This window comes from Osmerus eperlanus, chromosome 7, assembly GCF_963692335.1.
Source record: "Osmerus eperlanus chromosome 7, fOsmEpe2.1, whole genome shotgun sequence".
NCBI lineage: Eukaryota > Metazoa > Chordata > Actinopteri > Osmeriformes > Osmeridae > Osmerus > Osmerus eperlanus.
In genome coordinates this window covers 17,565,236-17,581,542 of record NC_085024.1, presented here as the reverse complement: position 1 = coordinate 17,581,542, position 16,307 = coordinate 17,565,236, and the positions used below count along the sequence as shown (strand labels likewise).

The 16,307-nt window shown below is 42.6% G+C and overlaps 3 protein-coding genes across 8 annotated transcripts; 1 reads left to right on the top strand and 2 right to left on the bottom strand.

The window, feature by feature from the left end:
* Nucleotides 1–311: 311 nt before the first annotated feature.
* LOC134023350 (uncharacterized) lies at nt 312–3,280 on the bottom strand. Of its 2 annotated transcripts, none has more exons than XM_062465400.1 (5): nt 3,093–3,280; nt 2,144–2,789; nt 1,653–1,818; nt 1,146–1,372; nt 312–931 (listed from the first exon to the last, which is right to left on the bottom strand). In XM_062465400.1, exons 2-5 carry the CDS (start codon nt 2,723–2,725, stop codon nt 791–793), a joined length of 1,116 nt encoding a protein of 371 aa, XP_062321384.1. In that variant the 5' UTR covers nt 2,726–2,789; nt 3,093–3,280; the 3' UTR covers nt 312–790. The 2 variants fall into 2 exon arrangements, with proteins under 2 accessions (XP_062321384.1, XP_062321382.1); XM_062465398.1 differs by having other exon boundaries at nt 2,144–2,767; nt 3,093–3,279.
* Nucleotides 3,281–3,892: 612 nt separating this feature from the next.
* On the top strand, nt 3,893–9,596 carry pbx2 (pre-B-cell leukemia homeobox 2). 2 transcript variants are annotated; one of them, XM_062465395.1, is made up of 8 exons: nt 3,896–4,203; nt 5,226–5,299; nt 6,133–6,377; nt 7,015–7,205; nt 7,294–7,429; nt 7,600–7,741; nt 7,909–7,973; nt 8,858–9,596. In XM_062465395.1, the coding sequence occupies exons 1-8, from the start codon at nt 3,965–3,967 to the stop codon at nt 8,936–8,938; spliced, it is 1,173 nt and encodes a 390-aa protein (XP_062321379.1). In that variant the 5' UTR covers nt 3,896–3,964; the 3' UTR covers nt 8,939–9,596. The 2 variants fall into 2 exon arrangements, with proteins under 2 accessions (XP_062321380.1, XP_062321379.1); XM_062465396.1 differs by lacking the exon at nt 7,909–7,973 and having other exon boundaries at nt 3,893–4,203.
* On the bottom strand, nt 9,283–15,636 carry notchl (notch receptor, like). 4 transcript variants are annotated; one of them, XM_062465387.1, is made up of 11 exons: nt 15,297–15,635; nt 14,120–14,267; nt 13,666–13,998; nt 13,269–13,489; nt 12,768–13,098; nt 12,472–12,653; nt 12,303–12,361; nt 11,712–11,841; nt 10,915–11,012; nt 10,424–10,755; nt 9,283–10,307 (listed from the first exon to the last, which is right to left on the bottom strand). In XM_062465387.1, exons 1-11 carry the CDS (start codon nt 15,346–15,348, stop codon nt 9,788–9,790), a joined length of 2,406 nt encoding a protein of 801 aa, XP_062321371.1. In that variant the 5' UTR covers nt 15,349–15,635; the 3' UTR covers nt 9,283–9,787. The 4 variants fall into 4 exon arrangements, 3 of the variants coding, with proteins under 3 accessions (XP_062321371.1, XP_062321373.1, XP_062321372.1); XM_062465389.1 differs by having other exon boundaries at nt 12,768–13,095; XM_062465388.1 differs by having other exon boundaries at nt 14,120–14,264.
* Between the last annotated feature and the right edge of the window lie 671 nt (nt 15,637–16,307).

Here is a 16,307-nt window from a genome sequence, read left to right as displayed (position 1 = left end):
ACCAAGTTCTTGAGGGCATATTTCATAGATTTCATAAAAAGGTTTTCTGTGAGGTAAGTTAGTTGTGGTTGCCTACTACTCTGTAACTCTACCAGGCTAATGCTGTAAATGGATGAAATGTGACAACTTTCACTGGCTAAACATTTCCATACACTTTAAAGTCTAACATGTCACCTCTGCCTACATTTTCAGACAGTTGAACACCAGTTGACATCTCAACTTTTTGTGTTTCCAGTGTTTGTTAAACATAGCTATATAAAGGAGGGTCATATATTTGTAATTCCCACAAAATAAATGAGCATATAAATGAGTGATTGTGACCTTCACCATCTTGTTTATTTTCCTGAGGAGCATTGTCCAACAATATGGAAACACTGTCCAATCCTGTTAAAACATTCTTTCAGAGCTCTTGGGCCAAAAGGATTGCATTGCTTATTTGTTATTTACACCTATACGATTGTAACCAAAAAAAAGTTGGGAACAATATATCTAAGGCAAAAAGACTGTAGATATAAGTAAATGTCTATTAATAGGTGATTCCACAAGACATCTTCAAAGAAGCAGGAATTAGGAATTAGGAATTGGTCAGGAAAACTGCAGTAGAAATTGCCCATATTATTCACATTCTGACACAGGCCTAAATTATGACTACACTATTGCGGCATTATGTCATACAACACTCAACACAGACTCAAAACACATATCCAGAAATGTTTTTGACAGATCAAAGCTGCGGCAGCATAGGGAATAAATTGCATTATTTGTTTCCCATCCACTTTCTGGTGCGCTCTCAGGTACTGACAGCTGTGGAAAGCTCAGTCCTCTGCTCCTCCATGCGTCCCCCCTGAACCCTCAGCAGTAAAGAGAAGAAGTCCTCGTCATCCATGGGCCCTGGAGCGGCACTTCGCTGCTCCTCCAGTCTGCCCTGCGCCTGAAAGGACCACAGAGGGTAGACATTACCCCAAAGTAACACCCACATAACTTAGCTTTTCAAGTTAACGGCACATGAGATGATTTAAGCCATCATGAAAGCCCTAACCCTACAGGAGGAGAAAGTTGTGAGGTTAAGCCAAAAGACATAAGAGCATGCAATGGAAAATGACGCGAAACAATTCCATAGGCTTATCACAGTTAAAACCACTTACTTGTGAGCTGAGAATCATATTGTACAAGTCCTCCTTGGGTACTGCTATTGGGGGAGGTTTTCTCACTATGGAGAGTTTTATACTGCCCCGTATCCTGTTGGCTTTGGGTTTAGGAGGTGGGGTTTTTAATAATTCTGCCCGCTGGTCGTCCAGTCGACGTGCCTGTGATGTAGCAACAAACTCAAAGAACTCCTCTTTCTGCAGTGAAGTCATGGAGGAAAAAATCACTGTTGAAAATGGAGAGGGGAAAGGAGTTAGATGAGTGTGAGATAAGCTCCATGTGGATCATCTGAATTTCAGTATCACACCAATAAACCTAGTGTAAACATTATCTCAATATAAGTGTTGGTTTTCAACAATCTTCACACAAAAAATTACAAACTAAACTAATAGTAGTTTACTTTTGTTGGAACTAAACGTGTATTAAAGAAATCATAACATATCAGTTTGTGTCCGCAAATGGCAATTCTCATTAGACAATTGTCACAAACAGAGCCTTTCTGTCACCTCTGTTGGTTGGCATGGTGACACTGGGTTCAGAGTGGCACCTCCGCCTCCTCCCCCCTATCTCCATGTTGAAAGAGCAGCGCTGGTCATTCAGACGTCTTCCTTCTTGCAATGTGCACAGCAGCTCATAAAGTGTGTCTGGGAAATCAGGGGTTAATCGTCGAGCCTGAGAAAGTCAGAGGAGGGAAAAAGAGAAGAAGAAATTGTGGCTATAGAATTGTATAATTTTCTCATCTTGGTTTATTGAGGCATAGTTTCTGATACACCCACATAGTGGTACAATATAATCACCCCTGATCTTCTTCCAGATTCAGGTTGGGGGTGGTTTAGAGTGTCAAAGATTCATTGCAACCAATTTAATATTTTTGGGACAGTGCCAAAGATAAAACCTTTTCCCTCAAAAGACTCGCAAATTGAATCAATGTGAATGTAACATGAGGATACAAGAGCATTTACTGGCTCTACACAAAAAAATACAGTAGGTTTCTAACCTGCTTTTGAGTGTCTACCGTGCTGAACATCTCATTCAGTGGCTGGTCAGAGGGTGAAAGTTTGTTTGTATCCACTTGTAGAGCCTGTGTTGACGTTTCGATGTGCAACTTGGGGTCTTCTTCAGTATTTTTGGCTTTTATTTCTTCAGTCCTGAATCCTACCTGACTCTGTCTCTTGTGATCTCTACCTGTTGTCTCTCCATCTGTTTCTTTTTTAATAATCTTTTGGTTGTTCTCATTTTCTTCTGTTCTTCCACCACCTGGTTCCTCTACTTTGTCAGAACCTGGAGATGTGTTTTCTTCTTTGTTTTTTATTGAATATCTATTTGTTTCTTCTATGTTGTACTCTTGTTTAACCTGACATGGGTATCTTCCAGGGTTTCCATCCTCTTCACTTTTACTGCTGAGTTTTTCTATTTGTCCAGCCTCCTGTATACTATCTTCATCATCACAACTTTTTTCAGTCATGGTCTCTGGTCCTCTAACGACTGTGTTCTCAGTAATGTCCCCCTCTTCAACGATAATAAGAGGCTCCAAGTGTTGCTCTTCAAACACTGAAACTTCACGTTTTGAGCATTCCATGGTAACATCCACTTCCACTGGGAAGTTCCCACTGGGTTTAATCTAATTTTGATGAAAGCGACAACTTTAAGATAAGAAATATTATGAGATATACTGTTCTGATTAGTGTTACAGCAACACAACAAACCTCAAAGTGATAACTGTATAGCTATATGTTAATACAACTTCACTGTAGATTTACCACAAACTAATCAACTACTGCAGCTGTATTCACAATAGGCTCTAATGCCAGACGGAATATCAATAAGAAACCAGAATGACAGGTTTCATCATGTACAGCTCAAAAATGCAACTCAGGGCGTTACTTGCCCCTAGAGTGTGTCCTAACTTTTTCTAACAGAATTGAAGTAAGTTACTATTTTCTTACCTTTTTCTTCCTTCAATCTAGTATTTGATCAATCTCATCTTCTATTACCAGCGTTGAGTAGGAACAGCATTCTTAACTTGGTTGACTAAATATTTTGTGAAAACAACCCGCTATGCCTAGCTTCACAAGCATGTCAAGCTTTCTCCAAAACTGTCTGTCAGTCTTCTCTTTCTCTCTTCCTGTTCCTCTTTTTACCCCAACCCACCCCTATTTATTTGGCCACCTTCTGTCTGCGTCATGGCATTATGAAACATTACTGTGAAAAGTGAAGTACGGCTTTGTTTGCTTTGTAAATAAGTAGTCATACTACAGTTAAAGCATGAGCTGATTGTAAGAGTCTGAAATAAATCTGCTTGATATGCTCTTTCTATAGAAATGCCTTTGCCTTTCTTTCAAAGACAGCAGCATGTTGAAACAGGCACCCTGCTACTCTAACACTTCTGTGGTTTTGGCACACATCCTGTTGACAACAGAACTAAACGAGAAGTAGATGTAACCTAGACAAATGCCAAAAGTCTAGTCTAGAAATGATGGTGACAGAGTGAAAAAAGCAGAGGGAATACTTTTAATTTGATTTGTTTTTAAGACATGTTTTATGTTTAGAATCAGAGCTCTGATCAAATTAATTGTAAAAAAATGGCATGTTTTTTATCATGATTTTTAGATCAAGATTATTCATATTTTCTATATTGCTTTTCTAAATCAAACACACACGCACACACACACCCACACCCACACGCACACACACGTCCACTTTAGTCCAGTGTCGCTGAAGTATGATTTTCTTGTTTTTTACCTTGTCAATCGCTAGGGGACACTAGTGTGTGAAACTTTTGAAGGGTGTGAGTAACTGCCACTGTGCGCCGCTCAAGATGTTGCAGCAGCAGCCTCTCTCGGGCAATGGGCCTTCCAACGGCCGGGGACTAGGCTTGAGCACTCACTCCGGTATGCACGCACTAAACTCGGTCCATCCATCCTCTCAACATCGCCAAGATGGTGACCAAGGCCTCGAAGTCGCCGAAAATGGTCATGAAGCCAGAAGAGACATTGGTGATATATTGCAACAAATAATGACCATCACCGACCAAAGTTTGGACGAAGCACAAGCAAAGTTTGTGATGTATTATTTTTATTTAAAAGTATAAAAAGCATCATAGGTAACGTAAGCGAGGTAGACTAAGTCTTTCTGATCTTCATTTGGCTCAATGCCAAAGAAAAAAAGTTTTTTGTTGTAAGTGGATAGTTTGTACTATAGCCCCTATAATTTAATGTAGCTCGGGTGTGTTTTGCTAATTGGCTAGTTAGCAAGACGTGCCGACTACTTCAAAGCATTTAGCGTAGCTAGCTCCAGCACTTTAAATATTTGTTGTTTGTTTTTCTCATGATAGCTCGTGGAAAACAAACTTTTCTAAATGTTTTAATGTGCATCCCCGAGCACTTTTCCCACGTGATGTTGTTGTTTTCATGTACAACGAGACAGTTATTTAGGTAGTACTAAACACTTTGCTTTGTTTAGCACTACGTGAACTGAAGGTGATAAAAACTATGCTAACTTGCTAATGTAGTTCGTTAGCTAGCCTATGTATTGTTAGCCATTTTGCTAGTTGGCTAGTTGTAGGGAGCGAGATAATTGTCATTCAAGCTAACCTGGGTAGCTTAGCATGTTCATCTGTCCTATCCACTCATGGATTTGTCAGGTTATCACTCAAATTGTCAACATTAACGTTGTGCCGGAGACATTTCAGTATTCAAAAGCTTACTACAGTAAACAACGTGATTGTTAACTCACCATAAAGACTTATAGCTAAGACTTGATATCAAATGTCCTCATATCTAGCTATAGCCAAAATGGTTACTGGCTAAAATAGATAAGATAGATGCTGTTGCAGCCATGCCAAGTTTGTTAGCCAGAGCTAGCCAAAAATATGTTACGTTGTAGCCTAGGTTGTTAGCTCTAGCGTTAAATCGTTTGTTTCCTGGTTACTGTACAGCTATACAGTGTATAACTAGTTAGATTTTTGCAGCCTGATATTAAATTGCCTAATTGCCTTGGGTCAAAAGTAACACAGTTAGCTAGTTAGTTTCCTAACGTAATTATAGCTGACTATAACAAATCTACTTTTCAATCTACAGAAAACATGCACTGAATTGTCATCGTATGAAACCAGCTTTGTTCAGCGTCTTGTGCGAGATCAAAGAAAAAACTGGTAGGTGTTCTCATTTTGTAGCTAGCTTTCAGCCTTTCTATTGTGTTTTATTATTTCTTATCTATTTCTGATATCAACAAGTGTCTTTGATCCAATAGTTATAGTGCTTTATTGATTTTACTTTTAAACAGCCCTCAAACCTACATTTGGATTTAAACTGGAATTCCTTCATAGTCACAAATTTAGATGGTATACATATACAGTATATAAATGCATAATAATGTTTGCAGAGGTTAACCAGGCTTGAGAAAGGACACACACACTTGTGCACCTGCTGGAGAGTGCACAACCACTGTCAATGTGCATAGATAGTGTTCATACTGAGTGGATGAAGATATAGTTTCAAAGGAAGTAGTCTGCTTTTTTCTAAGTCATAATATACTTGTAAACACAAGGATAATGTAAGCTGTGTAGAAGGATGAGACAAATGAGACACAATCTTCTGTGCATAGAGTGCTACCGAGTTGGTTGGGCAGTCGCCTGCAACCTCTGCAAATGTTTTCATGTAATTTGATAGGGACAATTTCTAGAGTGACTTTAATGTACTTTTATTTCCTGCATAACTTGTTAACATTTGTGTCATGTTGATTTTGTAACATTCATACATTTCCCCTAAACCAGATGTGGGAGTGTGGAGCCAACGAGACTTGAACTACGAATGAAAATACTGCTACCGGGTCATAATGCGTGATATTGTGTTTTCCCTACAGAACATTTGGGGGGACAGCGCTGGTGCGCTTGTGCGTTGTTCGCCCGTCCATCTCGTGTTGTAAAAATGAGTGCTGATGTCTACGCACTGTAAATCCAAACTGGGCCTTTATCTGTTCTTCCAGGCTTATCAATGAGAAATGCTCAAGAGGAAGAGCCACAGGACCCTCAGCTGGTGCGATTGGACAACATGTTGCTGGCTGAGGGTGTGGCTGGCCCTGAGAAAGGGGGTGGGGCGGCGGCGGCGGTGTCTGCAGCCACCAGTTCCGGAGGGATGTCACCCGACAGCTCACTGGAGCATTCGGACTACAAAAGCAAGTTGAGCCAGATTCGCAACATCTATCACACTGAACTGGAGAAATATGAGCAGGTACTGTTCATGAGAGCAGATCAACCTGAGGTGGAAGAATGTATACTGGTGTCTCCCTCTATCCTAACATTAACAATGGCAAAGGGATGGGTGCTACTAACTAGGGACTGCTTACACCTGCTACAACAGCAGTGCATGATATGTAAAGTGCAACCATATTACACGTCAAGACTATTTCTTCGTCGCATTCTATTGGTCAGTTCTGCTAGAAGTGCCTGGAATGTATTCATGTTTTGTTACAATTCAACTAAAACCCATTTTCCACTGAAGTACCATATTTTCTAATACAGTTGATAGAGGAGAAATTTCGTTCAGAAGCTACTTGTTTGCTAAAAATGGGTTGCTATAATATATTTCTGTTCACTAAAACGTTTTTGGCAAAGCATTGTTAACCAGTCATTTTGTCACTTCAGGGGTTGTTTTAGTGTGTACACTTGCTTCAGTAACACCCCTGCTTCAACCCCTGCTTCAACATCTCATGTAACGGGGGAAAGGCTGGGTGCAGAGAATTTGAGTGGGTGGGCGCCTAGTATCTGAAACCCAAAGGCTGCTGACATAACACAGCATTGCTTGTAGGCGTTAAGTCGGTCATTGTGTCTCTGTATGCCTCCCGCCCCCGCCCTACTGTCTCCCTCAGGCATGTAGCGAATTCACCACCCATGTGATGAACCTGTTGAGGGAGCAGTCACGCACACGGCCCGTGTCGCCAAGGGAGATCGAACGCATGGTGGCCATCATCCACCGCAAGTTCAGCTCCATCCAGACCCAGCTGAAACAGAGCACCTGTGAGGCCGTCATGATCCTGCGCTCGCGTTTCCTGGATGCAAGGTGTGTGTGTGCGCGCGAGCGTACGCACGCTTACACTGCTGCAGTTTGGAAAGCGCTGCCACTGAAACACTGTTCTCTGCCTTGTCAGGCGGAAGAGACGCAACTTCAGCAAGCAGGCGACAGAAGTCCTGAATGAGTACTTCTACTCCCACCTGTCCAACCCCTACCCTAGTGAAGAGGCCAAAGAGGAACTAGCAAAACAGTGTAGCATCACTGTTTCTCAGGTAGTCTGGCTTTACATGGGCAGGTAGTTCTACACTATGACCTTTTAGAATTTTTACTAACAGCCTGGTCCACAGCTGTATTCTCATGAAGACACCATCAGATTTGAGTGTTTAGTCTGAAACATGGAGAGTATGGAGATGTTTTGACCCTCGTATTTGAATTCCTAAAGGTGTCCAACTGGTTTGGAAACAAGAGAATCCGCTACAAGAAGAACATTGGCAAGTTCCAGGAAGAGGCCAACATCTACGCCATGAAGACGGCCCTGGGTGCGCCACAGACCGACGACTCGCCGCACACTCCCAACTCCACAGGTTAGGATGGAAAACCTCACATATAGAAATATGCCATAGATGATATCACACAGCATTTGTCCAGACAGTAATGATGGTCTGTCCCAGGTGTAAAACCATATTAAATGTAGAATCTGAATTGATTTTGTTTTGGGACTCGTAAACATGACTCCTTTTATCTGCATCAGCTGACATCTTCCGCGGGGTTGCACCCATGAATGGAGAGCAATCAACCTATCAGATGGGAGCACAGGTAGGAAATTCTATTTGGGAACATTCAGATTCTGGTGCAAGAACAAAAGCGAACAAAAACACACCTGAAGTTGTTGAGAAAGCGCATCAAACGCAGTCAAATATCCATGGTAGCCGTCCGTAAACGGAGTTGCTCTTTATGAGTAAATCCAGAGACTTGTTTTTATCTCAGACTTTTCTTTTAGGCTCGTACTACTCGTTTTTAGTCCAGTAAAGGAAACTCACGTTGGGTTTAATCATTTATGTAATAGAATGACAATGCATGTAGATTTTCCATATATTGTTTATGGGAGCACTGACCATCTAAACATCAACATATACATACATATATCCATAAGAGCATTACATGGCAACCATTAGACAGAGAGAACAACCTCGTGCGATATTACATACCATGTACACATGCCCCACTGAGCAGAGGAGACAGGTGGGGTGGGGTGATGATGCGCTAGCAACAACACGACTACGAACAGGTGGAGCTTAACAGCAGTGGGGCAGAGGGTGAGGGAAGGCCTTAAAGAGGTCTTAAATAGACAAGCTTTGCTTGGTGCGATACTTCTTTCATTGCTTTCCATTTCCATTTAGTCATTTTAGCAGACGCTCTTATCCAGAGCGACTTACAGTAAGTACAGGGACATCCCCCCCGAGGCAAGTAGGGTGAATTGCCTTGCCCAAGGACACGTCATTTTGCACGGCCGGGAATCGAACTGGCAACCTTCAGATTACTAGCCCGATTCCCAAACCTCTCAGCCACCTGACTCCCCCCCTAACTGCTTCCCACTAACAGAATACGAGGGCTAAAACAATGCAGACTTTTTGGTCAATGCCTTTCCCCATGAGTGAACATCTGTCTTTTTTTGTACCCATGTATTTCTGGCTTGGCAGACTAATGGGAAGTGGCCAGGAAGAAGCCCGCCCCCCTCTGCTACGTCCCCGGGAAGCGACCAGTCTGACAACTCGGACTGATCCTCTTCCCCTCAACGACAGTTGACGGAAAGATTGACAGCGGAAAAGAATGATATCACTTTTTTTCCTCTTGGCTGCAGTTATCGTTTCTGTATGTGTTAGTACATTTTTATGTTATTACTGTCATGCTGTTGGTTGAATGGGTTAAGAGTTGGAATGTGAGTGTTTTTATGTGCACTTGGAGTGTGTGTGTGTTTTGTTTGTGTACTTCTATCTGTGGTTTTAGTATTGGGATCATGGATCATGGGCTTTGTGTTCCACTACCTGGACTTGTTACTGCATCACATTGGTTGGTGGGCTTGGGCAACTGCATTATCATTTTATTGTTTTTATGACACTTATTATTATTATTATTATTATTATTATTATTATTGCTGTTTTATTAGCATTTAAAACATATGTAGTGTTTTTTATGATACAACAGAGATGAAATCAAGAATGAGAGGGCAATAGAGAAAATCCAAAGAATTTGTGTGTTACTCTTTTTTTTCTACTGGGCTTGTGTGTGTATTTTATGAATGAGGCACGCTTGTGTCTGTGCTGTCCATTTGAACTCTTTGAATGAGTATATAAACAGTGCAGTCTTTTCTCTGTACAGTGAAACACCTGTATTCTCTCTACCTCCTTTACAATAAAGAATCTGTATTCACAATCTTTAGTTCTGTCTCCCAATACAGTGGTATTATTTCAGTAAAAAAAAATCAGCTGGTTGTTTGTAATTTCAGACATAACTGCATATAAACACAAATGAATCCTTCACCTAATGTTATCTCTGAATGTAAAGTAAACACCCATATTGCATAAAGGAGTGCACTATGGGAATTTGGGGGAAAGCCTTTAGTGCAGTGCTTATAGTGCTGTTTGTGTAGAGTCAGCCATGTTATTTAGTTTCTCACTTTTGCTTCTCTGCTCTACATTTGTGGAGCTTGCTGCCTCTGCCTCGGCCTTGCTCGTGATGTCACTATTATCAGTTGTTGATCTGCGGTCTGATTGGGTTGGTGCATCTGTGGGAGCGACCACTATCACTCTCTCTATGGGCTCATTAGATGTCTCAAGGTGGACGACATTAAGGGGTGGTGCAGGTTGGTGGGTACTAATGCGACGCTGCAATGCATGCTGGGTACAGGAGAATGATCGTTGTCGAGGAGCAGGCTGGGGTAATAAAAAGTGGGGGGTGGCTGCTCTAGGAACTTCCTGTGGTCTTTCTCTGTCTTCGTCCTCTGCTTCTGAGGTCACTTCCTGCAGGGTGCTGATTGGCCGAGGTGGACGACCCATGATTCTTGGAGTGACCAATGCAGTTGCTGATTGGTTGAGCTGCGGCCGCCAATTCTGGGGGGAGGGACACTGTACTCTGCCCATAGACCAATTACTGTCAAAGAAGAAATAAGAATATTCAATTTCATAGATTACAAAGATGGTAATGGGAGTGTATATCGTAATTTGCTTTCTGCTGATAGATAAAATATAACAAGAAAGATGGTTTACCTTGGTTGAGGTGGAGTCATATATCGTTGTTCTATGACCCCGGAAAAGGAGGAACTCCTCCCAGGTACGCCCTGGGAAGTGGCCCACGGGGAATACATGAGGCCACGCTCATCCCACAACATCTCATTGGATGGATCAATTGGAATAGGTCCTCTCTGAACTCTGTGAGCCAAGAGGAGCTCCAAAACCTGGTGATGCATTCCCTCTCGGGCAACATCCAGTGGGCGACGCCCTCTTCGATCGTGCAATTCCTGATTGGCCCCGTTGAGGAGAAGAAACCTGGCAGTATCGTAGCAACCGTGAAGGGCGGCGAGAAACAGAGGCGTCTCCCCCTGGTAGAAGATGAGAGTAGCCCCAACAGATCAGAATGTGGCACTGCCAGAGTGGGAGGGGCCTAAACTCAACAATTACATTCCAGTAGTGACTATTGTTGGGATAGTTAGGGACAGTTTCCGCAATCAATTTGAAAATAAAATGAATAATTTTTGTACCTTGTTGTCTTGAAGGTCCACTGCTGCCCCATAACGAGTGAGGGTTCTTGTTAGAGAGAGGTGGTTTACTGAGCATGCCCAGTGGAGGGCTGATCTCCCTGAGTGATAAAGTGCATTTAGAGGGACGTGAGGGAAAGAAGGAGGGAGGTTGGTACAGAGATTAGAGGGGGGACTACCGGTAAGTCAGCCAGTGAACAAACTGTATACAACAGAGATCAAGCCCAGAGGGTGAAAATGCTGAGGAAACAATGGAGCGACTCTGACAGGGATGCAAATTAGGGTGAAAGAAAAGTAAATCAGCCAGGAAAGAGAGAAAAATCCAGACACTGAGAAAGAGAGATATAATAACAGAGAAAGAGAGCGAGAATAGGAGAGAAAGAGAGGGGGGGAGCGGGGTTAATATGGTACATCCACACTGCCTCAGCACTCATTAACTTTGTTCTGCATCAGAAAGGGGCAGCAGGGGTGCTGAAGAGATGGAAAAAGAGGGAACAGAAAAGATGGGACACAAGAAGGGATGTGAGAGAGATGCGTAAGTTACACCAGTTACTCATCCCAAGTGTCAAAGTATAGAGCAGTCTTACAGTACTATGTACTGCTTCCTGGTTTCGTAAAAGCACATTAACGCTTACATGACACAATACTATACTCTTTATACGTTGACTAATCTGGGATTTCTGTCATCTTGTGTGAACAGATGCAGCCCCAATTGGACCCCAAAATGAGTTGTCCTCTCTATACATGGGAAGATTTAGATTTAGTGTTATCATTATACAATGTTGTGGGGAAGGCATTACCAGTATGATCCGTGTTGTTAACCGGCACCCCAGCTCGCAGCAGCTCAAGGACCACTCGATCGAGACCACTCCGCACTGCACGGATAAGGACCACCGACCCATCTGGACCACACCACTGGACAGGAGCTGACTGGTAAAGGCGTATCCACAGTCAATGTTGAGTACCTTAACTCTAACAATCGGCCAGGTATTGGTAAAATTAACAATTTTTAAGTCCATCTGACACCTATTGCACTACGCACGAGCCACATTTATTCATTATCTCATTGCACTAAATTGCCCACTCATGCTGCTCATTCATATTCTTCTTATTATTTTTATATATATTTTATTTTTTAAATTGTTTTATTTTGAAATTGTTTAGTTCTTAGAATTAGTTGAAATATTGTACCTTTTACTTAATTTAAGATCCGTATATGTTTTTTGTTTGCACCTTCCTGCCACAGTTAATTCTGTGTTTGTGTAACATACATGGCAAATAAACCGGCCTCTGATTCTAAAAGATACATGCCCCACCTAGTTTGTAACACTATTCCAAAGTTGTACTCACATAGGACAAGTATCAAGACTGTGTAGGACTGGAGAGCTCACCTGATTGGGAGGACTCAGAAGTGGAGGGACAGCATTTCTCTCCCATCCTCTTGGAGGAGCTGAAATATATTCAATGACATCATGCTGTAATACATACCATTAAAGGAATACAGGGGCCTGAAATGAATAGTCTATTGATACATTCACTATAAACAGGAAATGTTTATACGTTGTATAGGCCTAGGGCTTTGTGAGTGGCTGGGAGTGACCCTGAAGTGTTTCTGCTCCGGGCTTCTGTGATCACAGATAGAAGGATCCTCCTGGCGTGTGGAACATCTGGCATTGATGTCCTCCATGGAACTCTGGGTAAAGTCAGTGTCACTGCCAATGTCCAGGTTCCTTTTGAGTGGTCTGAAAGAAGAGTGTACAGCGTGTCATGTTAGGTAATATGCAAATGAAACACTCACTAAGTGAGACTTGAGTGTGAATTGAGACTGATTTGATTTGGTCTCCACATTTGCTTACCGCATTCGAATGGCGTCCTCCCCCAGCGGCTCCCTCCTTCTCTTCTTCTCTGCTTCCTTAGCTTTCTTCTTCTTCTTCATCCCGTTCCTGTCTTTCTCCCTCCCCACCCTGCCCCTTCGCTCGCGATGGGGTGTGTGCTGTGCCCAAGTTTTGGCCCCGCCCTCACCGTTGTCGGTGACGGTGGATCTGTGCCTCACCCTCTCTCCCACCTCCCTCTCTGTTCGACTCCTTCTTACCTTTCTGGTCACCAAGACAACCGCCAAGGCCAATGCCAACGTCAGACCTACTGCAACACCGATCACAGCCCACAGCCATGAGGGTGTAGCCTCTACTGGAGAAGTGGGGAGAACAGAGGTGATTAGGAGAGATCTTTGCAAACACAGAATGGCTCTCTTGCAAACATTGTTTTATCTGAATTTTTCGAATGTAAGTGTACCAAGTGATCCAAATCAAATTTCCTAGACGTTATAATTCCTGAAACAACAGCACACAAAGACCTACCAGTTTCCTGTTCAACCGTGTCCTCCTCCCTTCCTCCTATTTCCTCTCGGAGCCCCCTCACACTTACAATGGCCTGGAGGTCTGGGGGGAAGGGGAGGGACGCACGGTTCAGTGACATCACAGCGCGCAGAAAACTGGCTGCTTCTGTGGCGTGCAAGAAACAGGTAGAGGGAGCGTGGCGGGAGCACGGCCTGTTGTCCACTTGGAGGAATAACACAGATCTGTTGGAGTAGGAGGTGGGGAGCGTTATTGAAATGGGAAGGAGGGCTATCATTTTCCCCTGCTTGATTTTTGTATTCTTCTGATTCATATAGTAGATTATAATCTGCGGTAGTGGTGTGTGGCAGTGCTCGGGCTTGCACAAAAATCGTGTTTTTGTGTTTTTGTAGATACCTACCCATTTGCATCATATGAGGCGGGTTGTGCCAACAGTTCTGCAAGCTGCTGGGGGTCAAAGTTCAGGAGGTCCTTGCTGGAGTCAAGGGACATTGAACCTCGCAGTTTAAGGGAGGTTTTGAGCAGAATACTGAGAGCCCACAGAAGGGAGCTGTTGGAGAAGGTGCCATGTTGCAGCGGGACCCGTGTGTGGAGCACAAGGGTGCCTTTAGCCCACTTAGGGCTCTGGTGTCTGAAGCAATCACTCCCGTCCCAGCCACAGGGGGCGCTGTCACAGCCCTGCTCACAGTGTTGGTTGGCATAGTGGTCGCGACAATACTGGATATGGCCTGGACTGGAAGGGCACACAAAAATGCCAATAAAGGCAATTTGAGTTCAATAGTACCATAGGGATTTCATCACAAGGAGTTCAAGGAATCCATTTTGAGAGAGAAGGAGTTAAAAGAGTATCTTACTTGCATTGGCCTTGGTCCTTCAGACAGTCAAAGCCATCCATCAGACACTCAGGCTCTGTGCACTCCTTGTTACATGATCCGTCTGCAAACTTGGCCTTGCACTGTCTGGTGGTGGGACACTGGCCCCATGGGTCTCCAGGAGATGCTGCTGTGGGTGACATCGCGCGCGCGCACACACACACACACAGATTAAATTCCTAAAGTTTGTAAATTGGTGCTGCATGCACATTTAGTTTCCTCATAGCCACATTATTATACGTGGTAATGTATCAGCAAGCATTCATTAAAACATGTAGACAAAGCTAAAGCTATGAAAACTGTAACCTTTTGCATAAACTGTTAAGCGAGCAGGAAATAAGCCTGTCACAAACAGGAAGTTTCCAGGAGAAGCGAATAGTAACAGGAAATGGCGTGAACTGGAAAGCGATGGAGGTTGAAGGTTATTGCCATGGTGATGAGGAATTTAATGGAGAGGGACAATGGGTTTGGCAGGTGTATTCCTCACAATGAAATCATAACACTGACAGATTGCACAATGGAGCTGGAATTAAACATATTGTATCTTAGTCTAAGACTGCTTATGAAAGCCAATCTGTTCATTTCAAAGATGAGCCCTTCACGAATTCACATTAAAACCATGATAAATTCCTTGTTTGTGACCACTTACTTGGCGATTAAACACAATTCTGATTCTGATTCTAATTAAATGGTTCTGGGTCTGCATGTTCCAATAAAACATTAGAACAAAAAGTATAAAATACATGGAAACAACTGACACTAAACAACTGTCAACAAATATAAAAAATGTACAATTCACGTTAGTCCTACTTAACACTATCAAATTAGTCATCCTGATTCTAACTAGCATTTTTCATTTGCACCATTATTTGCCCTTCAGCGGTTTTGTTTATAAAAGGAAAGGACATTCAGACAGACAATAGTTTACTTCAAATACTCTTTTCAAATAATTGCCATATAATGTACAAATAATTTGTGTCTAATGCGTATAGTATATGCAAAGTATAATATACATAATTTAATTTTATGCAACAGGTCGATTAGGCATTGGAGAACAGATAGCTAAGACGATGAATACGAATTGGAGACTTTTTGACTTTCAAGTATAAAATTCCTCTCACAACTATCAAACATTTGATCTGCTGGATTTAATACTCACCTGCACACATCCTGATTAAAGCCAGCAGAATGGCCATCCACAGCATTAGCATCCTTGGGCCAGTGATGTTCCAGTATGGTCCTAGAGACTCAAGAGATACTCTTCTCTCTCTTCCCAGCAGCCACTTAACAGTTTAATCCAGTAACTTGGTCCCACAACGGTTTTTAGGTTCTCCAGCATGGGAACTTTTTGGGGGTATCACTCTTGGTCTTTTCCTGTTAAGTTATGGTCTTGCTATGTTCCTGATTGTGTTGAAGATTGGACCGTGTGAACAGTCTGTTGAACAGCCCCCAACCTTTGCAGATATCTGCCACAATTTTCTCTCTTCTCTTTTCAGAAGCACTGCGGATATCGGGAGAACTTCCTGCCACTGTGTGGAGAAGAATAGAAGCGGGATGTGTGTGTTGTGTGTGTGTATATGTGTGTGTGTGGAGGTGGGTGGGTGGGGGAGTTGCTGGATGTGGGTGTGTGTGCCTATTATTGTAATGTTTATGGCTGTGATGGCATGGTTCAAATGGTGACATAAAAAAAAAAATGAAAAATACCCTGCCTTTATGTTGTTCACAAATTTATTAAAAGGGCATTTGCCCACATAACACAAAACAAACACTTTTACACAATATTATTTTCAAAAATGTAATTCCACAATATACTACAAACATGAGCAGGCAACATAAATTAAAATAACCTATGGAAATGTGGTGTGCTTGACATTATGAGGTAGGCCAATGCTACTTTCAGTAGGCTACAGATTTTTGTTTTGTACTTTAGTTCCCAAGTGCTATGCTCTTGCGTCATACGTTCTGTCTGAAATGAAAGGACGACATAAAGAACAGGAAACTTTAGGGGGGCACCTAACATGGTCACTTCATAGGCTACCTCTGGACTCACAGCAGGTGTCTACACAACAAAAGCTTTGTCAGCTGTTCTCGTCCTCAAAATGGTTTCCTTATTTTGGTGACATTGCATTGAGAGGATGAACATCTGTTTCTAAATGTTACCATAGTTAAC

Excerpts from the sequence above, each read along its gene's own strand:
- notchl (XM_062465387.1), bottom strand. The coding sequence starts at position 15,348 with ATGCTAATGCTGTGGATGGCCATTCTGCTGGCTTTAATCAGGATGTGT. Across the intron at positions 13,490-13,665 it reads GCCTCATATGATGCAAATGG|ATCTGTGTTATTCCTCCAAG; the intron begins GTAGGTATCTAC and ends CTACTCCAACAG. Across the intron at positions 13,099-13,268 it reads CACGGTTGAACAGGAAACTG|TAGAGGCTACACCCTCATGG; the intron begins GTAGGTCTTTGT and ends CCACTTCTCCAG.
- LOC134023350 (XM_062465400.1), bottom strand. The coding sequence starts at position 2,725 with ATGGAATGCTCAAAACGTGAAGTTTCAGTGTTTGAAGAGCAACACTTG. Across the intron at positions 1,819-2,143 it reads CGGTAGACACTCAAAAGCAG|GCTCGACGATTAACCCCTGA; the intron begins GTTAGAAACCTA and ends TGACTTTCTCAG. Across the intron at positions 1,373-1,652 it reads CACCATGCCAACCAACAGAG|TGATTTTTTCCTCCATGACT; the intron begins GTGACAGAAAGG and ends CATTTTCAACAG.
- pbx2 (XM_062465395.1), top strand. The coding sequence starts at position 3,965 with ATGTTGCAGCAGCAGCCTCTCTCGGGCAATGGGCCTTCCAACGGCCGG. Across the intron at positions 7,206-7,293 it reads TCGCGTTTCCTGGATGCAAG|GCGGAAGAGACGCAACTTCA; the intron begins GTGTGTGTGTGC and ends CTGCCTTGTCAG. Across the intron at positions 7,974-8,857 it reads CCTATCAGATGGGAGCACAG|ACTAATGGGAAGTGGCCAGG; the intron begins GTAGGAAATTCT and ends CTGGCTTGGCAG.